This window comes from Hemitrygon akajei, chromosome 11 (assembly GCF_048418815.1).
Source record: "Hemitrygon akajei chromosome 11, sHemAka1.3, whole genome shotgun sequence".
Taxonomy (NCBI): domain Eukaryota; kingdom Metazoa; phylum Chordata; class Chondrichthyes; order Myliobatiformes; family Dasyatidae; genus Hemitrygon; species Hemitrygon akajei.
In genome coordinates this window covers 82,359,034-82,384,279 of record NC_133134.1, presented here as the reverse complement: position 1 = coordinate 82,384,279, position 25,246 = coordinate 82,359,034, and the positions used below count along the sequence as shown (strand labels likewise).

The window sequence follows — 25,246 nt, the reverse complement described above, 5'->3', positions numbered from 1 at the left end:
TTCATGGGTATTCATGTTTGGTTGCATGCAATTAAACTTGAACTTGAACCAGAAGAGAGAAATACAATAGAACCAATGAAAAACTATTACACAAAGATTGACAAACAACCAATGCAAAAGAAGACAAACTGTGCAAATAATAAAATATAACTGAATAATGCTGAGAACAAAATCTGTAGAGTCCTCAAAAGTGAGTCTGTAGGTTGCGTAATCATTTCGGAGTAGTGATGAGTGAACTTATCCACGCTGGTTCAGGAGTCTGATGGTGAAATAGCAGTAAGTGTTCCTGGAGCTGGTGGTGTGGGACATAAAGCTCCTGTACCTCCTTCCTGATGGCAGCAGTGAGAACAAAACATGGTCTTTATGATGATTTCAGCAAAAAATGGATAAAAGTTTTATGCCAAACTCATGTTCATTGTCTGCAATGCAAACCACAACCTCACAACTTGACTGGTACAGGTACCCACACTCAGTAGCCACTTTAGTGTACCTAATACAGGAGTGTACTTAATCCTGTAGCCCTTCCACTTCAAGTTACAATGGAAAAGGACCAAAGCCCATTTCAGACCTTGCTGTCTCAGTATGTTGTTTGCTCTGGTTACATGGAGACTGACTGTGTTAGTTAAATTTCCAGGAACAGTCCAGCAGAAATCCACTCCAAAATCAAAGAACAGTTTAGATAAAGCAAACAGAAAATAAAAACAAAAATTACAACTCCAGGAGTTCATTTGTTTTCTACTGATTTGTACTGAATGAATCCCTGCTGCTGTAGAACAGATGGTTCCCTATTATTCAGCATGTCCGCCTGTTCAAATGATGGGGTTAGAGACTGAGACTGAGAAAGTGTTAACTAAATCCAATTGACAACATATAATTACTTATATTCTATACTCTGCTCTGTTGCATTGGGCAGTAGAATTGTTATTTTTCCTGGAATTTAACTTTCTTATAGTTGTTTGTATTTTCATACACGTGATTGATCAGTGAGTTTTTCCCAGTGGTTACAATTAACTCTGTATTTTCAGTGGCGGTTGTCACATAACTTGGATCTGGCTATCTGATTACTAATATCATCAATGGAATTTCTGTTATCAGTAGTCTCGAACAAGACGACTATGCTATTTTGTGTCTCTCCCCTTGCCCCACTCTTTTCTTGTTTCTTTTTCCTTCTTTCTTTGTTCTCTCTCTTTGCTTCCTCCCTTCTGTCCTTTACTCTGGTAACATTTAACTGAACAATCATAAGCAACAAGCTTTATGGCTCATTCTTAACTTCTGAAGAACCTTTGGATCGCAGAAGCATCAGGATGCAACAGCTACCTTTTTGTGGATTATTTGTGCAGTTAACTGAAAGTGCTATATGAATCTGACCCCGGGAGTGTGTGATGGAACGGTGTGGAGGGAGTTTCACTCTGTGTCTGACCCCGGGAGTGTGTGATGGGACGGTGTAGCGGGAGCTTCACTCTGTGTCTGACCCCGGGAGTGTGTGATGGGACGGTGTAGAGGGAGATTCACTCTGTGTTTGACTGGGAGTGTGTGATGGGACAGTGTAGAGGGAGTTTCACTCTGTGTCTGACCCCGGGAGTGTGTGATGGGACGGTGTGGAAGGAGATTCACTCTGTGTCTGACCCCGGGAGTGTGTGATGGAACGGTGTGGAGGGAGTTTCACTCTGTGTCTGACCCCGGGAGTGTGTGATGGGACGGTGTAGAGGGAGCTTCACTCTGTGTCTGACCCCGGGAGTGTGTGATGGGACGGTGTAGAGGGAGATTCACTCTGTGTTTGACTGGGAGTGTGTGATGGGACGGTGTAGTGGGAGTTTCACTCTGTGTCTGACCCCGGGAGTGTGTGATGGGACGGTGTAGTGGGAGTTTCACTCTGTGTCTGACCCCGGGAGTGTGTGATGGGACGGTGTGGAGGGAGTTTCAATCTGTGTCTGACCCCAGGAGTGTGTGATGGGACAGTGTGGAGGGAGTTTCACCTTGTGCCTGATCCTGGGCGTGTGTGATGTGACGGTATAGAGGAAGCTTCACTCTGTGCCTGACCCCAGGAATGTGTGATGTGACGGTGTAGCGAGTGCTTTGCTGCAAGTCTCTCTCCTGCTGGCCTTGCCCCGGCAGTGCTGAATGCTGACACTGAAAGTAAGCAGTTTTCCTGCACTAATTTGTGCTCAGCTGCAGCAGTATTTTTGTGGCAGAGTTAGCAGCGCTGGCAAGACTAGTCAGACTTTCTCCAACATTCACTCTAAATGTGACCCTTGTTCAGCAGAATTCCAAAAGTTGTGCCTTATTTGAAAGTATTGTCTAAGAACCCGACTTCCTGTAAAGTTGTGGAGGCACCAGCAAGCTTTCTGAGGGAACAATCTGAAGCAGGCAAATATCAAGCGTTTGCACAAATCCTCCAGCAATATCTCCCCAGATCCTCATCCATCAAAGTCAGTATGCCGCAGTTTCCCAGTCTAATCTAATCTCTATGTGTACAGAATCCTCAGTGCTCCCGAGGAAATAGACTGAATGCAATGAATGTGTGGGATGTTCCCAGCAACAGCCAATTAATTGCACAGTAGTAGTCAGCCATTTGGCCCATCATGTTTGTGCGCCTCTTCCTGAAAATGACCACCTTTATGCAAAACCTATATCCAATTTATTCTTCAAAAGATCCAATTGCTTATGTCACACAGACTATGAGACAAAGCTTTCTGTGCTACAGTAATAACTGGGGTGGGGTGGAGTGTTAGTGTAGGTCACCACAATGCTTTACAGTACTTCGTGAACATATGAGTTTCCTCCGGGTGCTCCAGTTTCCTCCCACACTCCAAAGATGTACCAGTTGGTAGGTTGTCTGGTCACTGCAAACTGCCCCGTGATTAGGCTAGGATTTAGATAGTGGGATTGCTGGGTGGCATGGCTCGAAGGGCCTATTCCATGTTGTTAATCAATAAATAAAATAAAAAGCTCGCTACCATCAACTTTTGTATTAAAAGAGTGCAGGAAGAAGATTAAAAGATTGGCCAGGACTAGAGAGCCTGAGTTATAGGGAGAGGCAAGGCAAGGTTTTTAAATTCCTTGGAACTTAGCAGAATGAGGCACGGCCACATAGAATTATTTAAAATAATGAGAGGCGTAGATAAGCGAGTCAGTGAGTTAGACCAGCGGGAAGAATTTAAAAAGCAGACAGCTTTATGGAGCCAGTGTGGAAGGAGCAGGTGACAGATGTAGAGGGAGGCAGAGTAGCAAGGCTTTGACTCAATGGGGCTTCGGTGATAACGGGTTGCGGCAAGTTACTTGTGAAGAAGAGGAATAGGAAGTATGTCTGAGAGGCCGGTGTTCTGTACTGGGTGTTGGATGTGGGATGTCTGGGAGAGTCCCAGCCTCCCGAATGGCCATGTCTGCGCCAGCTGCAGCTCCTTAGGGAACTGGAGATGCAGCTCGATGACCTTCGTCTGGTCAGTCAGAGTGAGGAAATGATAGAGAGATTACTTGCTATAGGCAAGTAATCACACCGGGGCCTCGTGAGACAGATAAGTGGGTAACAGTCAGGAGAGGGAAGGGCAAGTGTCAGATACTAGAGAGTACCCCTGTGGCTGTCCCCCTTAACAATAAGTACTCCTAGTTGAGTACTGTTGGGGGGGGGGAGGGGGATGACCTACTTGGGGGAAGCAACAATAGCTACGCCTCTGGCACAGGGCCTGGCCCTGTGGCTCAGAAGGGGAGGGAAAGGAAGAGGTCGGCAGCAGTGATAGGGAACTCTATAGTTAGGGGGTCAGACAGGCAATTCTGTGGACACATGACAGTAACATGGATGGTAGTTTGCCTCCCAGGTGCCAGGGTCCAAGATGTTTCTGACTGCGTCCATGATATTCTGAAGTGGGACGGTGAACATCCAGAGGTCGTGGTACATATTGGTACCAACAACATAGGTAGGAAAAGGGAGCAGGTCTTGAAACTACAGGGAGTTAGGAAGGAAGTTGAGAAGCAGGACCACAAAGGTAGTAATCTCGGGATTAATGAGTATAGGAATGGAGTGAGGTAGAGGATAAAGGCGTGGCTGAGGGATTGGAGCAGGGGGCATGGATTCAGATTTCTGGATCACTGAAACCACTTCTGGGGCAGGCGTGACCTGTACAAAAAGGATGGGTTGCACTTGAATCCGAGGGGGAACAATATACTGGCAGGGTGGTCTGCCAAGGCTATTGGGGAGAGTTTAAACTAGAATTGCTGGGGGGTGGGAACCAAACTGAAGAGACAGAGAAAGGGACAGCTGGCTCACAAATCCAGAAGGCTTGTAGACAATGTGAGAGGGAAGATAGGCAGGTGATAGAGAAGGGATGCACTCAAGACTGATAGTTTGAGATGTGTCTATTTAATGCAAGAAGTATCATGGACAAAGCATACAAGCTTAGAGCATGGATCAGTACTTGGAGCTATGATGTTGTGGCCATTACAGAGACTTGGATGGTTCAGGGGCATGAATGTTTACTTTGAGTGCCAGGCTTTAGATGTTTCAGAAAGGACAGGGAGGGAGGCAAAAGAGGTGGGAGCGAGGCACTGCTGATCAGAGATAGTGTCACGGCTGCAGAAAAGGAGGAAGTCATGCAGGGATGTCTAATGAATCTCTGTGGGTGGAAGTTAGAAACAGGAAGGGGGTCAATAACTTTATTGTTTTTTTTTTAAATAGACCACCCAACAATAACAGGGACATCGAGGAGCAGATAGGGAGACAGATTCTGGAAAGGTGTAATAATAATAAGATTGTCATGGTGGGAGATTTTAATTTCCCAAATATCAATTGGCATCTCCGTAAAGCAAGGGGTTTAGACGGGGTGGAGTTCGTTAGGTGCGTTCCGGAAAGTTTCCTGACACAATATGTAGATAAGCGTGCAAGAGGAGAGACTGTACTTGATCTGGTATTGGGAAATGAACCTGGGAGAGCATTTTGGAGATAGTGATCGCAATTCCATCTCCTTTACCATAGAGTTGGAAGGGGACAGGAACAGACAAGTTAGTAAAGTGTTTAATTGGAGTAAGGAGAAATATAAAGCTATCAGGCAGGAACTTGGGAACAGATGTTCTCGGAGAAATGTACGGCAAAAATGTGGCAAATGTTCAGGGGATATTTGAATGGCGTTCTACATAGGTACATTCCAATGAGACAGGGAAAGGATGGTAGGGTACAGGCAGCATGGTGTACAAAGGCTGTTGAAAGTGTAGTCAAGAAGAAAAGTTTACAAAAGGTTCAAAAAACTAGGTAATGATCTAGAAATTAGAAGGCTAACAGGAAGGAGCTTAAGAATGAAATTAGGAGAGCCAGAAGGGGCCACGAGAAGGCCTTGGCTGACAGGATTAAGGAAAACCCCAAGGCATTCTACAAGTATGTGAAGAGCTAGAATAGGATCAATCAAGTGTGACAGTGGAAAAGTGTGTATGGAAACAGAGGAGGTAGGGGAGGTACTTAATGAGTACTTTGCTTCAGTATTCACTATGGGAAAGGACCTTGGCGATTGTAGGGATGACTTACAGCGGACTAAAAAGCTTGAGTATATATACATTAAGAAAGAGGATGTGCTGGAGCTTCTGGAAAGCATCAAGTTGGATAAGTCACCGGGACCGGACGAGATATACCCCAGGCTACAATGCGAGGCGAGGAAGGAGACTGCTGAGCCTCTGGCAATGATCGTTGCATCATCAATGGGGCGGGAGAGGTTCCGTAGGATTGGAGGGTTGCAGATGTTGTTCCCTTATTCAAGAAAGGGGGTAGAGAGAGCCCAGGATTTATGAACATTTGGAGAGGCATAATATGATTAGGAATAGTCAACATGGCTTTGTCAAGGGCAGGTCGTGCCGTATGAGCCTGATTGAATTTTTTGAGGATGTGACTAAACACACTGATGAAGGTAGAGCAGTAGATGTAGTGTATATGGATTTCAGCAAGGCATTTGATAAGGTACCCCATGCAAGGCTTATTGAGAAAGTAAGGAGGCATGGGATCCAAGGGGACCTTGCTTTGTGGATCCAGAATTGGCTTTCGCACAGTACACAAAGAGTGCTTTTAGATGGGTCATATTCTGCATGGACGTTGGTGACCAGTGGTGTGCCTCAGGGATCTGTTCTGGGACCCCTTCTCTTTGTGATTTTTATAAATGACCTGGATGAGGAAGTGGAGGAATGAGTTGGGGATGTTGTGGATAGTGTGGAGGGCTGTAAGAGGTTACAGCGGGACATTGATAGGATGCAAAACTGGGCTGAGAAGTGGCAGATGGTGTTCAACCCAGATAAGTGTGAGGTGGTTCATTCTGGTAGGTCAAATATGATGGCAGAATATAGTAATAATGGTAAAACTCTTGGCAGCGTGGAAGATCAGAGGGATCTTAGGGTCCGAGTCCATAGGACACTCAAAGCTGCTGCTCAGGTTGACTCTGTGGTTAAGAAGGCGTATGGTAGAGGTCATGTGACACAATGACAGAGACAGCTGCTTAGAACAGTGCTCCGCGCCAGTGGTATATAATTATCCTTTAAAAATTCGCTTTCAGAGTCTATTTTATCACTGTTGCAGCTCTAAAGTGTTACTGTCCATGTAAGATGTCAAAACAACTTAAAACAAAGGCTTCCGGAGATTTTAAGAGGCATTTGCGGTTGCAATGCTCCAGGCAGACAGCCTCTGATCAAAATGGCAGAGGACCATCGTCTGAGGGAGACCAACAAGAGGCAAGCCATGACCTGGCTGACATACATGCGGCTTTGGAAAAAATCTCGGACGACCTGGTAGGCCTTGAAGATATACGCCGATCTATATCATTAGTGGAGTCAAAGCTGGCATCGCTGATAACCAGGCTTCAGATGTCGAGAAGCGCGTTGACTATCTAGAAGCGGTGAATAGAGAACTAAAAGTCAACCCATTGGCTCCAAAAGCGGATACTGACCAGCTAACCGATAAACTGGAGGACATGGAGAACCGTAATCGGCACAACAGTCTCCGATTCATCGGCATTCCAGAGGGAAAAGAGGGGCAGGATATCATCGCATTCATGGATAAACTAGTTTCAGAGCTTGTCGCCGATCGGGAGGAAAAGCTTGAAATAGAACGTGCACACAGAGCGTTGGGCCCTAGACTCAGTACCGGAGTAAGGCCTCGGCTTATCCTCACAAGATTCCTCAGGTCAAAGGATCGAGATTATGTGCTGAAAGCGGCAAGAGTCAAGGGCAAGTATTCCAGGTACAACAATCATGTTATGATCTTCTCGGACTTCTCCAGACCAATGCAAGTAAAACCAGGGAAGTTTAAAGAATGTAAGGCGATGCTTTGGGGGCAGAATGTGAGCTTCGCGCTGATTTACCCAGCCAAGCTAAGAGTAGAGACCAAGGATGGTTTCAAGCTTTTGAGTGCCCACGTAAAGCAAGAAAATTTATTGAGGAACTGGGGGAGTTTAACTATGCTAGTTAAATTGAGCAAGATGTAAGTCGGGTTGTGTTTGTTATTGTTTTTAAATCTTGCCGGATTGTATTGTACTGAAGCTACCTTAATCTCACTAGGCCTGACATACTGTTAAGTGTGCTATGTTGACTGTGAAATTGCACCGGCATTGTTTCTGAGCAGTTAAAACTGGTCCGGGCATTTCGTGGACCATATTCCTTTGTGGAAGAGACGTTTGGCCACTGTTGCACGTGGGAGAGTTTTACGTGCCATTTTGTTACTTTTCAGTTTAAATGGGGGTTTATGAGTCAGTGTCAAAATATTGTAGTTTATTTGTTTGTTTGTCCTGACTATGACTTCTCTTAATTCAGATAAAATATGTTTCACCACATGGAATGTTAACGGTCTGAGGAATCCTATAAAAAGGAGAAAAGTAATGAATAAGCTTAAGAGACAAAAATAGGATGTGCTATTTCTACAGAAAACACATTTATCAGCAGAGGAATCAGTAAAGCTACTGGGGGGGGGGTTTACAGATCTTTTTTTTTTACAGTGCAGGGGCATTATAACACTTTCCAATAGGCGGCTGCAGTTTAGATGTGAGGAACAGATCAAAGATGAAGCAGGGAGAAATCTTACAGAAGCAACATATTATTTTAGCAAGCATATATGTACCTAATATAGAAGATGCAGGATTTTTTGTTGATCTTGAAGGAAAGTTACATTCTATTAGAGCTTATGATATCATACTTGGGGGAGATTTTAATTTGGCAATGGATCTAATCATTGACCATAGTAAGATGTTGTCATATAGAACCTCAAAACTCACTGTGATGGTGCAAAAAATGTGTAAAGCCCTCAGGCTTCTGGATGTTTGGCGCCTTATGAATCCCAATGGGAGGGATTACACATTTTTTTCTGCAGTTCATAAAACATACACAAGGATTGATTTCTTCCTTATATCCAAGTCACTTATTCAGTCTGTGTCTCAATGTGCAATTGGTAATATTATAATATCAGATCATGCTTGGGTTTGTCTAGAGACAATACCTCAGTATAAGAGAACACAGTCACATAGATAGAGATTTAATTCAACCTTGTTACAAGATTCAATATTTAGGCAAGCTATGAGACAACAAATCAAGGAGTATTTAGAGATAAATACACCTACGGCCTCCTCGGCAGGGATTAACTGGGAAGCCCTGAAGGCAGTTTCGAGGGGATAAACATACTATAAAAAACAGAATAATCAGAAAATTACAAACTTAGAAAATAACATCAAACAGATTGAGACAAAATTGAAGCAGCGGATGCCATTGTTACGAGTGATGAACAGACCTGATGGTCAATGGGGTGCAGAGTTAACCATTCCCAACCCCCCTCCTGAGAACTACGAACTATTGCTGTTGTTATGCTGCTCATGAGAGAGAGATAAAGCCCAGGCAAGAACATTTGCTACAGATAAGAGGGGGGAGAGAGACTGTTGATTTACTGTATTATGACTCTTCCTGGATTATTTACTTTCCACTACAAGGACTTTGCTTTGCTTGTTAATATTCCTCAGGAGATAGCAGGAGTGGCCTGATTTGATGGACATAGTCATTCAGAGTTGATGGATAGCTGAGACCCCGTGAGTGGGGATAAAAAGACAGGTCTGGACAGACACCCTTCAGACACACCAGTGGACACTGATTGAGTGTTGGGAACCCACAGAAAGGTGGGGGCTTCGAAGACCAAACTAGGAGATCGGTCAGTAAAGTTCACAGTGTTATAGCAGGGCCGGTGGGGACTTGTGTGTGTGTGTCCACGCATACCAGAGTGATGAGTCCACCACAGAAGAACGGTCTAGCTGAAGACCCGAGGGGTCATAACTGAATGACCACAACAACACGATGGATTAAGAAAGCCACAAAAAGGTTTGCCTGCCGCAACTGTTGCTGTTACATCTCGCTCGCTCTCTCTCTCCCCAACGATTTCAATACAACAACCATAACTACTTCAGCATTTATGAACTGAACTCTATACTTTCCTATGACAATTCATTTACCCTTAGACATCGATAGAGCTTGTTTATTATTGCTTATTATTATTCCTACACTGTTAGGTTTATTACTGCTAACTTGTTTTACATGTATATTTGCATTTTTGATATTGTATTGAGTAGTTTACTAATAAACACCTTTAGTTTGGTACCACCAGACTCCAACGGATTCTTCTTTCTCTGCTGGTCAGACACCCAGTTACGGAGTACGTAACACCATCCAAAGATTTGAGAGAACTAACACAGATGAAATATCAGTACAATCTAATATTAACCCAGAAAGTAGAATTTTGGCTTTTCACGGCACGACAAAGGCAATTTGAATCAGGGGAGAAAGCTGGCAAGCTTCTGGCAAGGTGTATAAAACAAAGAGAATCAATATCTATCATCCCATCTATTAGATCAGCAACAGGTGATATCTTGATGACACCCAAGGATATTAATGATGCATTCCAAGAATTTTATAAGGACCTATATACATCAACCTCCAACTCTAGTGAGGAAGAAATTGATAGCTTTCTGAGGCCATTAGGGTTACCTAAATTGACGAAAGAACAACAACAATACCTTGATTCCGCCATAACATTGGAAGAAATTATATCAGTGATTAAGACCTTTTCTACTGGGAAAGCTCCTGGCCCAGATGGACTTACAGTGGAATTTTTTTAATGCTCTGCGAAGAAGCTGGCTCCACTACTGCTGAATATGTACAATGAGTCTATAGAGCGGGATAACTTACCCCCTCCTTTATCACAAGTGCTAATTACATTGATTCTGAAAGAGGGTAAAGACCCATGTGAATGTAAGAATTATAGACCAATTTCCCTAATCCCAATAGATGTGAAAATTTTACCAAAGATCCTTACAAACCGTTTAGACACAGTAATAACACGATTGATACATAGTGATCAGGTGGGATTTATCAGGGGCCGCAGCTCATATAAGACGTCTTGTGAATATTATGTAGTCAGTGGCTGATAATCAGTCACCTATAGCAGCTATCTCACTCGATGCTGAAAAAGCATTTGATCGAGTGGAATGGGGCTATCTGTTTAAGATTCTTCAATTTTTTGGATTTGGACCCATCTTTTTAAAATGGATTAGACTGTTATATGATAACTCTGAAGCAGCGGTTCAAACTAATGGTTACATTTCACCTTACTTCTCTCTTAGAAGGGGTACCTGACAGGGTTCCCCACTTTCCCCAATGTTGTTCTGTTTAGCTTTGGAGCCCCTGGCAGCAGCTATCAGAGAGATTGAGAACTTTATAGGGATATCTGTGGGAGGACAGGTTCATAAACTGATGCTTTATGTGGATGATATTTTATTATTTGTGTCAGACCCTAGTCAGTCAGTGCCATGTCTTCTTAACATTATGAAGACTTACTCTAGATTCTCAGGTTATAAGGTTAATTGGACAAAATCAGAAGCACTACTATTGACTGCATGTTGCCCTGCATCCGCTTTTTACCCAGGCCAATTTCACTGGCCAAAGAAGGGTATACGATATTTAGGTACTACCGTAGATTCCGGATTATAAGCCGCTACTTTTTTCCCACATTTTGAACAGCTTTGAACTCTGCGGCCTATAATCCAGAGCGGCTAATACATGGTTTTTTTTTCATGCCGCCTCGTAAACATTTTGCCTCGTAACAGTAGACCAATAAAATTGATGAGTAGTTCACAGAGGTCCAATGAAATTGTACGATAAATCAAGCGCACTTTCACAATTAAATTATTGTAAATCAGTCATTTGTACTCACCCTCATCAACATGGAAAATACTCGAAGCAAGACCCGAGCGCGTCAGACCCGATTAGACCCGATCGCAATGCGCAAGCGTCAGACCCGATTAGACCCGAGCGCATTGCGCAAGCGTCAGACCCGATTAGACCCGATCGCAATGCGCAAGCGTCAGACCCGATTAGACCCGAGCGCATTGCGCAAGCGCGTCAGACCCGATTAGACCCGATCGCATTGCGCAAGCGTGTCAGACCCGATTAGACCCGATCGCATTGCGCAAGCGTCAGACCCGATTAGACCCGATCGCATTGCGCAAGCGTGTCAGACCCGATTAGACCCGATCGCATTGCGCAAGCGTGTCAGACCCGATTAGACCCGATCGCATTGCGCAAGCGTCAGATCCGATTAGACCCGATCGCAATGCGCAAGCGTCAGACCCGATTAGACCCGATCGCATTGCGCAAGCGTGTCAGACCCGATTAGACCCGATCGCAATGCGCAAGCGTCAGACCCGATTAGACCCTATCGCATTGCGCAAGCGTCAGACCCGATTAGACCCGATCGCATTGCGCAAGCGTGTCAGACCCGATTAGACCCGATCGCAATGCGCAAGCGTCAGACCCGATTAGACCTGATCGCATTGCGCAAGCGTCAGACCCGATCGAAAACGCTGCTTTTAAGTTAAAGTCGATCAATAACTTTTCCTGGTAGGCTGCAATATATATATTTTTACCAGTCGCTAGGAGATATTGGAATGTTGTTCGTGCTGTTCAGTAAAAAAGTATATGCAACGTAATTTGTGTTACCGATACGTATGTATATTTAAAAGTAGCGGTGCGGCCTAAAATCCGGTGCGGCCTTTACAATTAAAAAATTGATTTTATTTCTAAAATTAGAGCCTGCGGCTAATAATCAGGTGCGCTCTGTAGTCCGGAATCTACGGTAATTTTCCTCCTCAACTAAAGGTAAATTTTGATCCATTATTGCAGAGAATTTCATGTGATGTAGACAGATGGTCATCACTGTATTTGTCAATGTCGGGAAAAATAAATGTCTTGAAGATGAAAAGCATTCCAAAGGTTAATTATCTGTTCCAATCGTTACCAGTTCAAATCTCATTAACATATTTTAAGCAATTTGATAAAATAATTAAGGCTTTTATTTGGAATGGTAAATGGCCATGCTTAAACTTTATCAAATTACAATTGCCAGTTGGCTTAGGTTTGCCAAAGTTAATATACTATTACTATGCCTTTACTCTTAAGTATTGGTCTCTCCCTCTGGAGAGAGCACCTCCTTGGTATCGTATTGAGTGTTCTGCTCTTACTCCCATCCCTCCATTATCAAGTTACCTCCTAAGGCAAGGTCTCACCCAATTATATCGCATATGCCTTTGTTTTGGAATAAGCTAGCCAGATTATTTAAATTTAATCCATATTTGAATGGAGCCTCGAGTATCTGGATGAATCCAAAGTTGTGTAATGATAAGTCCCCTTTCTTTTGGAGGGAATGGCAAGGGAAAGGTATAATTAAATTGGGAGACCTTTATAATGGTGATAGTTTAAAATCTTTTAATCAATTAACACAACAGTTCGATATCCCTAGGTCACATTTTTGGAGATATCTTCAACTGCATCATTTGCTACATACAACTTTTGGTTCTACACAGCAACCCCCACAAGTTGGTACAATATTGTCTACTGTACTGGCTGCATATGGTAAAGGTCACAAAGGCTCAACTTATTATTCAGCTTTAACGCAAATCTCCGGGGACAAATTTCTGTTGGGTCTTAAAAGAGCATGGGAAAAAGACCTGAGTGTGACTTTTGAGACAAAGGAGTGGGACAAAATTTGCAAAAATTCAGTTTGAGATTCTACACCGCTTTTATTGGACTCCAGCAAGGTTACATAGATTAGGGTTGAAAAATACCCGAGTGCTGGCGCTGTGAGGTGGATAAAGGGGACATAGTACATGCGCTCTGGTCCTGTCCCAGAATTCAAGAATTTTGGATTAAGATACATAAGTATACCAGCGAAGTTTCGGGTATTCAACTCCCTTTCTGCCCCAGACTTTTTGTATTGGGAGACACACTTGGGGATAAACACTCTCAATATTGGATCCAGACAAGTATAATGGTAGGAAGACAAATTATACTTAGAGGTTGGAGGAACTTGGGGGGGGGGGGGGGTGACCATAATTTCAGGAGCGGGCCACAGAAACAGCCGAAGTGGCAGCTTTTGAATGTATGTCTTTCAAACAGTTTGATAGATTGGACGTCTAGACACAAAAATGGGGCAAGTATATAGGCTTCCTGGGGGGAAATAGTGGAGAATGTGTGGTGAAGCACATTGCTGAATGGCAGTCTATTTAGACCTCTAATAACATCTAAGAGATTACTATCTTTTCTTTCAGTTAGTCCTGACGAAGGGTCTCGGCCTGAAATGTCGACTCTACTTCTTCCTATAGATGCTGCCTGGCCTGCTGCATTGCACCAGCATTTTGTGTGTTGTGGTTTTTGTTTTTGTTTTTTGTTTTTTTACACAGAGAGTGGAGAGTGCGTAGAATGGGCTGCCGGCGACAGTGGTTGAGGCAGATACAATAGGGTCTTTTAAGAGACTCCTGGATAGGTACATGGAGCTTAGAAAAATAGAGGGCTATGTGTAACCCTAGGTAATTTCTAAAATAAGTACATGTTCGGCACAGCATTGTGGGCTGAAGGGCCTGTATTGTGCTGTAGGTCTTCTTTGTTTCTGTGAGGTACAGTCTTTTCCCCAGGACACTGGATTTCAAAACTAGGGGGCATAAATTTGGGGTGAGAGGGGAAAGATTTTAAAGGAACCTGTCAGGCAACCTATTCATGCAGACGGTGATGAGCGTGTGGCAAGCTGCTGGAGAAAATATTTAAGGCAGGTACAATACTATCATTTAAGCAGCGCTAATAGGCTATGGGCAGACCACTGAAGTTGGGACATCTGGCTGGGGACTGTGATCTAGTTGGGCCAAAAGGCCAGAATTGGTGCTGTATTGCTCTATGACTCTTTATTACTAAATCTCCAAAGAAAATAGCCCCATTTATTTTATCAAACCCTTCAGTATTTTAATTATAATGAATTAAATCATCTTCAGCTTTCAGTCCCCCACTGGAAATGATCCTAGCATCTCAGATATTGGTGATTCAGCACAGATAGATTACCCAGTGACAGTAACTTCATTCCTGGGATTGGAGGACTGTGTGTGTGCATGGGTGGGAGGAAAGGGGCCTGTTTTTGCTGCTGTTGTGCTGTTGCTTGTTGTGTTCTGCCAAACATTGTGGGATGCAATGTTGGTGCTGATGTGAGGTCCCCAGTACATCCCTGGGTGTGTTGGTTGTTAATACAAACGACGCTTTTCACTGTAGTGTCGATGTACATGTGATAACTAAATGAATCTGAAACTGAACGGATCTCCCAGCACTTGGTTTGTTACTTGGTTCAATACCTTGGTGATTCAGTGCCTAGATTCCTGCAGCCGTAAAAATGGGACTCTGCAACCTAAATGCCCTGTTCCCACTGGCATCGGCTGCAATCGGTTGGCACCACTGACACTGGCATTGGTAACTTCAGACAGCTGTAACTCAGAACATCACAGACACCAGCCTCCTCTCCATGGACTCTGCCCATACTTTTCCATACTGTCTATACTTTTACTGCCCCTGTGAAGCAGACAACATAATCAAAGACCCCACCCATCCCAGATAATTGGGCAAAAGATACAAAAGCCTGAAAGCAAATAACATCAGGCACAAGGACAGCTTCTATCTGCTGTTATAAGACTGCTGAACGGTCCTCTACTAGGATAAGACAGACTCTTGACCCCATAATCTCCCTTGTTATAATCTTGCACCTTATTGTTTACCTGCACTTCACTTCTTCTGTAACTGTTACACTTTATTCGGCATTCTGTTACTGTTTTACCTCAATGCCCTGTGTAATGACCTGATCTGTATGAACAGTATGCAAGACAAGCTTTTTCACTGTATCTCTGTACATGAGACAACATTAAAGCAATTCCAATTTCTGATTATGTAAGGTTTCTGGTCCTGCACACAGTGTTGGACAGTGGGCATTTTGAATTTGGTAGATGTGCAGAGCACCACCATCCAGGCCATGCTCTCTTCTTGCTACCTTAGGTCCCGCACCACCAGGTTCAGGAACAGTTGTTACCCTACAACCATCAGGCTCCTGAATCAACATGGATAACTTCATTCACCACAACACCGAACTGATTCTACAACCTATGGACTCACTTTCAATGACTATACAACTCATATTCTCAATATTTATTATGTTGTATTTTTGTGTATTTGCACAATTTTGTTTGCACACTAGTTGTTTATCTTAATTTGGGTGCGGTTTTTCATTGATTCTATTGCACTTCTTTGTATTTACCATCAACGCCCAAAAGAAAATGAATCTCAGTGTAGTATTTGGTGACATACATGTACTTTGATAAGAAATTTACTTTGAACGTTGAACATATTTAGCTGGTCTGTGTGACAGCTGAGCAGTACAGTGGCAGCACAGACCCCTTTGCCATTCACACAGCCTCCCGCAATGACGTACCTGTGCCCAGGCTGACCGTGGTCCCCAGGTCCTCATCGGCCTTCTTCATGATGATGGCGGCTAGGATCTTGCGGCCCAGCAGACTGTGTTGAATGCGGGCAGTCAGATTGTTGAAACACTGGTGACTGAGCATGGCAATCTGGTCATGCATCGTGCCTCCTGACATGGGCAGCTGGAAGACAACAGGGAGATCTGCAGCGCACGAGGCGGACATTGGCCTGGCTAAACCCCAACCTAAACCCAGCCAATATACTAGCCTGAAATCAAGCTCCCCTCAACCCCGACATAACCAAGCATTTATGGAAAAATATTATTGCACATTCACTGATGTTAATCAATAAAGCTATGGAAACAGGCCCTTCAGCCCACTGGTCCATGTTGACCAAACCCCCACCCAAGCCATTCCCATTTGCCTGCATACGGCCCATCTCATAAGACCTAGAAGCAGAATTAGACCATTTGGCCTATCCAGTCTGCTCCACCAGTCAATCATGGCTAATCCTTTTTTCCTTCCTCAGCCCCACCCCTGACCTTCTCCCCGTAACTTTGATGTCATCTCCAATCAATACCTTATTAAGCTCTGTCCTACATATGCCCAACAACCTTGCCTCCACAGTGCCTGGTAATAGATTCCACAAACTCACCACCCTCTGGCTAGAGAAATCTCTCCATATCTCTGCTTTAAATGAATGTCCCTCTAACCTGAGACTGTGCCCTCTTGCCCTAGACTCTGCCACCATGGGAAAGATCCTTTCCACATCTATTCTGTCTAGGCCTTTCAACATTTGAAAGGTTTCAATGAGGTCCCCTCTCATCCTTCTAATTTCCAGTGAGTACAGACCCAGAACTATCAAGTGTTCCTTGTATGATAACCCTTTCATTCCCAAAATCATCCTTGTGAAGTTCCTCTGAACCCGATCCAATGTCAGCACAGCTTTTCTTAGATGAGGAGCCCAAAACTGTTCCCAATACTCAAGGTGAGGTCTCACCAGTGCCTTATAAAGCCTCAGCATCACATCCCTGCTCTTGTATTCCAGATCTCTTGAAATGAATGTTAACATTGCATTTGTCTTCCTCACCACTGACTCAACCCGCAAGTTACCTTTAGGGGGTCTGCACAAGGACTCCCAAGTTCCTTTGCCTCTCAGATATTTGGTTTTTCTCTTTGTTTAGAAAATCATCTGTATATTTATTTCTTCTACCAGAGTGCATGACTACGCAATTTCCAACACTGCATTTCACTTGCAACTCTCTTGCCCATTCTCCTAATCTAAGTCTTTCTGCACCCTACCTGTTTCCTCAACACTACCTGCCCCTCCACCAATCTTTGTATCATCTGACGACAAAGCCGCCTATTCCATCATCTAAATCACTGATATACAGCATAAAAAGTGGTCCCAACACCAATCCCTGTGGAACACCAATAGTCACTGGCAGCCAACCAGAAAAGGATCCTTTTATTCCCACTCACTGCCTCTTACCAATCAGCCAATGCTCTAACCATGTCAGTAACTTTACTCTGACACCATGGGCTCTTAACTTGGTAAGTAGCCTCATGTGTGGCACCTTGTCAAAGGCCTTCTGAAAGTCCAAATATACAACAGCCACTGCATCCCATTTATCTATCCTACTTGTAATCTCTTTAAAGAATTCTAACAGGTTTGTCAGGCAAAAATTTGTCTTAAGGAAACCATTGTAACTTTGTCCTATCTTGTCCTGTGTCACCAAGTACTCCATAACCTCATCCTCAACAACTGACTCCAACATCTACACAACCACTGAGGTCAGGCTAACTGGTCTATAATTTCCTTTCTGCTGCCTTCCTCCTTTCTTAAAGAATGGAGTGACATTTGCAGTTTTAGTGTCCTCTGGCACCATGCCAGAGTCCAATGATTTTTGGAAAGATCATTACTAGTGCCTCCACAATCTCTACCGCTACCTCTTTCAGAACCCTGGGGTGGAGTTCATCTGGTCCAGGTGACTTGTGTACCCTTAGGTCTTTCAGCTTTTTGAGCACCTTCTCCCTTGTAACAGTAACTGCACTCATTTCTCTTCCCTCACAGCCTTCAACATCTAGCCCACTGCTACTACCTTCCACAGTGAAGACTGATGCAAAATATTTATTTAGTTCATCTGCCATCTGCTTGTCCCCCATTACTATTTCTCCAGCCTCATTTTCTAGCGGTCCTATAGCTACTTTCATCTCTCTTTTATTTTTTGCACACTTGAAAAAAAGGTTTTACTATCCACTTTGATATTGTTTACTAGCTTGCTTTCATATTTCATTTTTTCTGTCCCAATGATTCTTATAGTTGCTCTCTGTAGCTTTTTTAAAGCTTCCCAATTCTTCCCACTAATTTCTGCATTGCTGTCTGCCCCCTCTTTTGCTTTTACAATAGCTTCGACTTCCTTTGTCAGCCACAGTTGTACTATTTTGCCAGTTGAGCATTTCTTCATTTTGGAATACATCTATCCTGCACCTTCCTCATTTTCCCCAGAAACTCACGCCGTTGCTGCTCTGCTTTCATCCCTGCCAGTATCTCCTTCCAATTTAATTTGGCCAACTCCTCTCTCATACCACTGTAGTTTCCCTTACTCCACTGAAATAACGCTATGCCAGACTTTACTTTCTCCCTATCAAATTTCAAATTGAATTCAATCATATTATAATCACTGTCTCCTGCGGGTTCTTTTACCTTAAGCTCCCTCATTACCTAACACCCAATCCAGTATAGCCAATCCTCTAGTAGGCTCAACGAGAAACTGATCTAAAAAGCTATCACAGGTATTCAACAAACTCGCTCTCTTGAGATCCATTTCCAACCTGATTTTCACAATCGACCTGCATATTAAAATCTCCCATGACTATCATAACATTGCTCTTTTGACACACCTTTTCTATTTCTTGTTGTAATCTGTGGTCCACATCCCAGCCACTGTTCGGAGGCCTGTATGTAACTGCCAACAGAGTCCTTTTACCCTTGCAGGTTCTTAACTCAACCCACAAGGATTCCAATCCTATGTCATATCTTTCTACTGATTTGATGCCATTCTTTACCAGCAAAGCCACGCCACGCCACCCCCTCTGCCTACCTTCCTATCCCTCTGATACAATGTGTAACTTTGGAAATACAACTCCCATCTACAACCATCCTTCTATCATGATTCAGTGATGGCCACAATATCATACCTGACAATCTGCAATAGTGCAACAAGATCATCCACCTTATTTCTTGTATTCTGTGCAATGAGATATAACACGTCGAGTACTGTATTTGCTACCCTTTTTGAATCTGTGTTCCTAATGCACTGATACTCACCCTGCTGGCCGCAATTATGTCCTATCATATACCTACCCTTCCTGACAGTCTGCACGCTGTCTTTGCTTTTTTACCATCTGTCCTATCCTGAGTCCCTTCACTCTGGTTCCCACCACCGCACCACCCCCCCCCCCCCCCCCCCCCCCCCGCCAAACTAGCTTAAATCCTCCCCAATAGATTTAACAAACCTGCCCATGAAAATATTGGCTCCCTTCAGGTTCAGGTGCAATCCGACACTTCTGAACCTTCCCCAGAAGAGAGCCCAAATGATCCAAGAACCTAAAGCCCTGCCTGCTGCACCAGCTTCTCAGTCATACATTAATCTGCCAAATCATCCTGTTTTTACCCTCACTGGCGCATGGCACAGGCAAAATCCAGAAATTACTCCCTGCGAGATCCTGCTTCTCTAAATTCTCTTCTCAGGATCGCTTTACTTTTCCTTCCTGTTATTGGTTCCTATATGTACCAAGGCATCTGGCTGCTTTCCCTCCCTCTCCAAAATGTCATGGACTTGATCCAAGACATCCCTGACCCTGGCACCTGGGAGGCAACATATCATCCGGGTGTCCTGTTCACATTCACAGAATTTCCTATCTGTTCCCTGACTATTGAGACCCCTATCACTACCACTCCCCTCTTCTCCCTCTCTCCCTTCTGCACCATGGACCCATGCTCAGTACCAGTAACCCAGTCTCCATGGCATTTCCCTGGGAGGTCATCCCCCACAACATTATCCAAACCCGTATACTTATTATTGAGGGGAATTGCCAGAGGGGTGCTCTGCACTAACTGCCTATTCACATGTCCATTTCTCCCGATAGTCACCGTTACTCATTTCCTGCAACTGAGGGGTGACTACTTCCCTGTAACCCTGATCAATTATCTCCTGTACAAGCCAAAGGTCATCCAGCTGCTCCTCCAGCTCTCTAACATGGTCTTCAAGGAGCTGCAGCTGGATGTACTTCACGCAGATGTAGTTCCTTAGGAGACTCCAGCCATTTACTGCACTAGGTACATATCCCTGTAACAATGGAGGCAAGTACAATAGTGACCATAAGACATAGGAAAAGAAGCCATTCGGCCCCTTGTGTCTGCTCCACCATTCCATCATGGCTGATCCCAGATCCCACTCAACCCCATACACCTGCCTTCTCACCATATCCTTTGATGCCCTGACCAATCTGGAAATGGTCAACTTCCACCTTAAATATACGCATGGACCTGGCCTCCACCGCAGTCTGTGGCAGAGCATTCCGCAGATTTACTACTTTCTGGCTAAAAAAAAAATCCTCCTTACCTCGGTTCTAAAGGGTCGCCTCAATTTTGAGGCTGCGCCCTCTAGTTCTGGATACCCCCACCATAGGAAACATCCTCTCCTTTCAACATTTGGAATGTTTTCCTTTCAACATTCGGTAGGTTTCAATGAGAACCACCGCAATTCTTCTAAACTTCAGTGAGTACAAGCCCAAAGCTGCCACACGTTCCTCACATGTTAATCCCTTCAAGCCCAGAATCATCCTCATGAACCCCCTCTGAACTCTCTCCAATGACAACACATCCTTTCTGAGATACGGGCCCAAAACTGTTGTCAATATTGTTGACTAGTGTCCTATAAAGCTTCAGCATTATCTCCTTGCTCTTATATTCTATTCCCCTTGAAATAAATGCCAACAATGCATTTGCCTTCTTTACCACAGACTCAACCTGTAAATCAACCTTCCAGGATTCTTGCATGAGGACTCCGAAGCCCCTTGCACCTCTGACGTTTGAACCTTCTCCCCATTTAGATAATAGTCCGCACTATTGTTCCTTTCACCAAAATACATTATCACACATATCCCAACACTGTATTCCATCCACCACTTTTTTGTCCATTCTTTCAATTTGCATTGCTTCCTCAGCACTACCTATCTTTGTATCATCCGCAAATTTTGCCACAAAGCCATCAATTTCACTGAGCAGCAGGGACCCCCTGAGGAAAACCACTAGTCTCCGGCAGCCAACCAGAAAAGGCCCCGTTTATTTCCACACGCTGCCTCCTACCTGTCAGTCATTCTGCTATCTGTGCCAGTATCTTTCCTGTAATGCCATAGAATTTTATCTTGTTAAGCAACTTCAGGTGTGACACTTAATCAAACACCTTCGGAAAATCCAAGTAAATGACATCCACTGCCTCTCCTTTGTCCACCCTGCTTGTTATTTTCTCAAGGAATTCTAACAGATTTGTCAGGCAAGATTACCCTTCACAGAAACCATCCTGATTTTGACTTATTTTATCATTAGTCTCCAAGTATCTCAAATCCTCATTCTTAATAATAAATTCTGACACCTTCCCAACACTGAGGTTAGGCTAACTGGCCTATAATCTCCTTTCTTTTGCCTTCCTCCCTTCTTAAAGAGTGGAGTGACATTTGCAATCTTCTAGTCCTCTGCGACCATGCCAGAATCAAGTGATTCTTGAAACATCATGACCAATGCATCTGTTATCTTTTCAGCATCTTTGCTCAGGACTCAGGGATGTAGTCCATCTGGCCCAGGTGTCTCATCCACCTTAAGACCTTTGAATTTGCCTAGCACTTTTCCCTTTGTAATAACAGTGGCACACACTCCTGCTCCCTGACACTCACGGATGTCTGGCACACTGCTAGTGTCTTCCACAGTGAAGACAGATGCAAAGTACCTATTAAGTTCATCTGCTATTTCTTTATCCCCCATTACTACCTCACCAGCATCATTTTCCAGTGTCAATTAAAAAGCACAAGTGAACAAACCACAGGGTAGTATACGGTGACATCTGCATACTTCGATAATACATTTGAGTTTGATGTGGATGTGTATGTGCAGGGATGGGGTTTTAAAAGGATATAGGCTGAGTGCAGGAAGTTTGAATGCTGGCATGGGCTTGTTGGGCCGGAGGGCCCAAATCTGTCGCCTACTGCTTGTAGGACTCTAACCGTTATCGGTGAACCTGTTAAACTATCTTTAAATTGTTGTCATTGTATCTGCCTTAGCAACTTCCTCTGGCAGCTCGTTGGCTATACCACCCCTTCTTGCTCAATCTCACCTTAAAACTTGTGCCCCCTTGGTTCTGCACTACCCATTCCTGGGGAAAAGACTGAGCTCATTCACACTGCGTGTCCCCCTCATGGCTTTATACTTGTAATACTGAAAAATACATCATGACCTGGGTGAAGGTCTGTAAATTAAGCACAATCGACCTGACCCCTATCTGCCAGGCTTTGATATGACACAGGGAAGATATAGACCTGAAACCTCATCACCGTTCCCCCTCTTTGCTGCCACCTCAGGCCTGACAGTAATATCCCTGCACACACTGTACCATGCATAGTCGGCACACACTGCCTTGGGTTTAAGGCACGGTGTATCTAAATGGATCTCTGGCTCCTCATGGCTGTTCCTGCTGCAGCAGCAAGAACGTCTCCAGAGGTCAGCAGGCAGACGTCCTTTCATATATCCTGAGATACGAACCCGTCCACCAGTGGTTTTCTCTCAGTTTCTCAGCACGCTGTTCTCAGAACCCGGGTGTGCCCAGTACAGCCTCCCACCATCTGCCACCTCCCAGCTCACGTGCAGCTGATCACCTTCAGCCAGCCATCAGTCTGACACTTCCCCTGGGGATCTGGGAGGTGCTTGCTCATGCCTGCCACTCCTGTCATTCGGTGGCAGAGGCGATGGATCAAGTTAACTGCACTGGATCTGCTTGCTCTTTACCACACACGTGCCGTGACAGTAAGAATCACCATCATATACTGCCTAGTGCAGCGTATGATGCCGATTCTTACTGTCAAGACACTCGTGTGGTCAAGAGTGAGCAGCTCCAGTACAATAGTGCACTCTTGGGGTCGCCATGGTAGTGTGGCCACTAGCACGACACAATTACAAGCTCAGGATGTTGGAATTTGGAGTTCAATTCTGGCGCCGTCTAATAGGAGCTTGCACGTTCTCTCCCATACCTGAATAGATTTCCTCTGGGTGCTCCAGTTTTCTTCCACGGTTCAAAGACACACCAGTTAGTAGGATAATTGGTAATTGTTAAATTGTCCTGTGATTAGGCTCGGGTCAAATCAGTGGGTCGTTGGGCGGTGTGGCTCACTGGGCTGGAAGGGCCTGTTCAGTGTTGTACCTCTAAGTAAAATAAAAATATGATCTACCTCATTGTGACCTTGCACCTTATTGTGTGCCTGGACTTTTTCTGTAACTGTAACACTTTATTTTGCATTCTCCTTTTCCCTTTCACTACCTCAAAACATTGTCGGGATTAAATAATCTGTAAGGACAGGGTTCAAAACAAATTTTTTTTCATTGTAGCTCAGTACATGTGACAATAGTAAACCAATTTACCAATCTACGCCACTTGCCGCTAATTCTAATGGACTATCATGAGTCATCGGTCCACAGCCCCATAAACCACCCGGTCCTGTGGCACCTACCTCAGAGCTGAATTCTCCAGTCCGCACTGCCTTCTCACCTTCGCCAATGAGGACACGGAGCGCGGCGTCTGCCGCTTCCTGTTTTGCCTGCTTCTTGCTGCTTGAACTCACCGGAGGGAACCAGCGGCCCCCGACCTTCGCCTGGTAGGTAAACCTGCAAGACAATGAAGGAGGTGTCTCTCAGCTCGTGTATGAGTATGAAGCAGTGTTAAAGGGTAAAACACAACCTAACCCACTTCTCATCTTTGAACCGTGCAGTGAGGTTTCACAGGTAATTCATACTGATAGATCAGAAGTACCCCTCCCGACTCATTTAGTACGATCACAGTGATAGGGTCTGCCATTTCTGTGTACCGCTGGTAATTTTTCACCTTTAGTGAGTCTGCAGCTGACATAAAGGTTGGTGGAGTTGTGGATAGTGTGTAAGGTTGTTGTAGGTTACAAAGGGATGCAGAGGGCTGAGAAGTTGCAGATGGAGTTCAACCTGGAAAAGTGTGAAGTGATTCACCCTGTAAAGTCAAATTTGAAAGCAGTAAACAGGGTTAATGGCAGGATTCTCGGCAGTGCGAAGGAACAGAGGACTCAGGGCCCACATCTGAAGATTCCTTGAAGGTGTAGTTCATGATAGAGTTGTTAGGATGGTGTATGGTGCTGGCCTTCATTGGTTGGGAAATGAAGTTAAAGATCCATGAAGTAATACTGAAGCTCTCTGAAATGCTCAGCACTTGTGCTTAGTTCTGGTCGCCTCATTATAGGAGGGATGTAGGATCTTTAGAGAGGGTGCACGAGATTTACAGGATGCTGCCTGGTTTAGAAAGGTGGAGCAAGTTTGGGTTTTTCTCTGGAGCAAAGGAAAATAAGAGGTAACTTTACAGAGGTGTATAAGACAAGAGGAATAGATTGAGCGGATAGCCAGAGACATTTTTCCCTCGAGCAGAAATGGCTAATACAAGAAGGCATAATTATAAGGTTAATTTTAAGTACATCAGAGGTAGGTGTTTTTTCTAAAACACATAGTTGGTGCATTTAACACACTGCTAGGGGCAGTGGTAGAGGCAGATACTTTAGGGGCATTTAAGAGACTCTTGGAAAAATGCAGGCTATGTAGGAGGGAAGGGTTAGATTGATCTTGGAGTAGGGTAAAAGATCAGCACAACACTGTGGGCCAAAGAGACTGAACTGTACTGTTCCATACTCTCAGCCAACTTCACCCTCCCCTGGACTCATCTATTACCTGCCACCTCGTACACCACCCCACCTTCTTATCCTGGGTTCTGCTCTCTTCCTTTCCAATTCTGACAAAATGTCAACTGTATATTCCCCTCCATAGATGCTGCCTGATCCACTGAGTACCTCCAGCATTTGTTTGTCCCTCAAGAGCCTGGCAGAATCAGCAGAGATCAGTCAGATGATGGTTCACAGAATGCCTCACCATGGGGGAGACCACTACAGCCCATGTAGGAAAGATGGATAATTGCCTGAACCAGAGGAACATGTGAAGAGACGAATTTTGGATAACTTCCACTCAGTCCTCCCATGCCAGATTGTGTGTCAACAGCTCCAGTGAGCCCGATCTAATCCTGACCCGAGGCACTTAACGTGCGGAGTTTGCACATTCTCCTTGTGACCGCATGGGACTCCACCCCCATTTCCACTTACACTGTGCTGGTTGGTTGGTTAACTGT

The 25,246-nt window shown here is 44.4% G+C and overlaps 1 protein-coding gene across 3 annotated transcripts in view; it reads right to left on the bottom strand.

The window, feature by feature from the left end:
* The window catches only part of adar (adenosine deaminase RNA specific), a 113,444-nt gene that overhangs the window by 24,283 nt on the left and 63,915 nt on the right, over positions 1 to 25,246 (bottom strand). For all 3 annotated transcript variants that reach the window (XM_073061236.1, XM_073061235.1, XM_073061237.1), the window contains exons 7-8: positions 23,562 to 23,715; positions 15,791 to 15,962 (exon numbers count right to left, since the gene is read on the bottom strand). In XM_073061236.1, the coding sequence (XP_072917337.1) occupies positions 15,791 to 15,962; positions 23,562 to 23,715 (326 nt within the window). The remainder of the gene's footprint in view (positions 1 to 15,790; positions 15,963 to 23,561; positions 23,716 to 25,246) is intronic.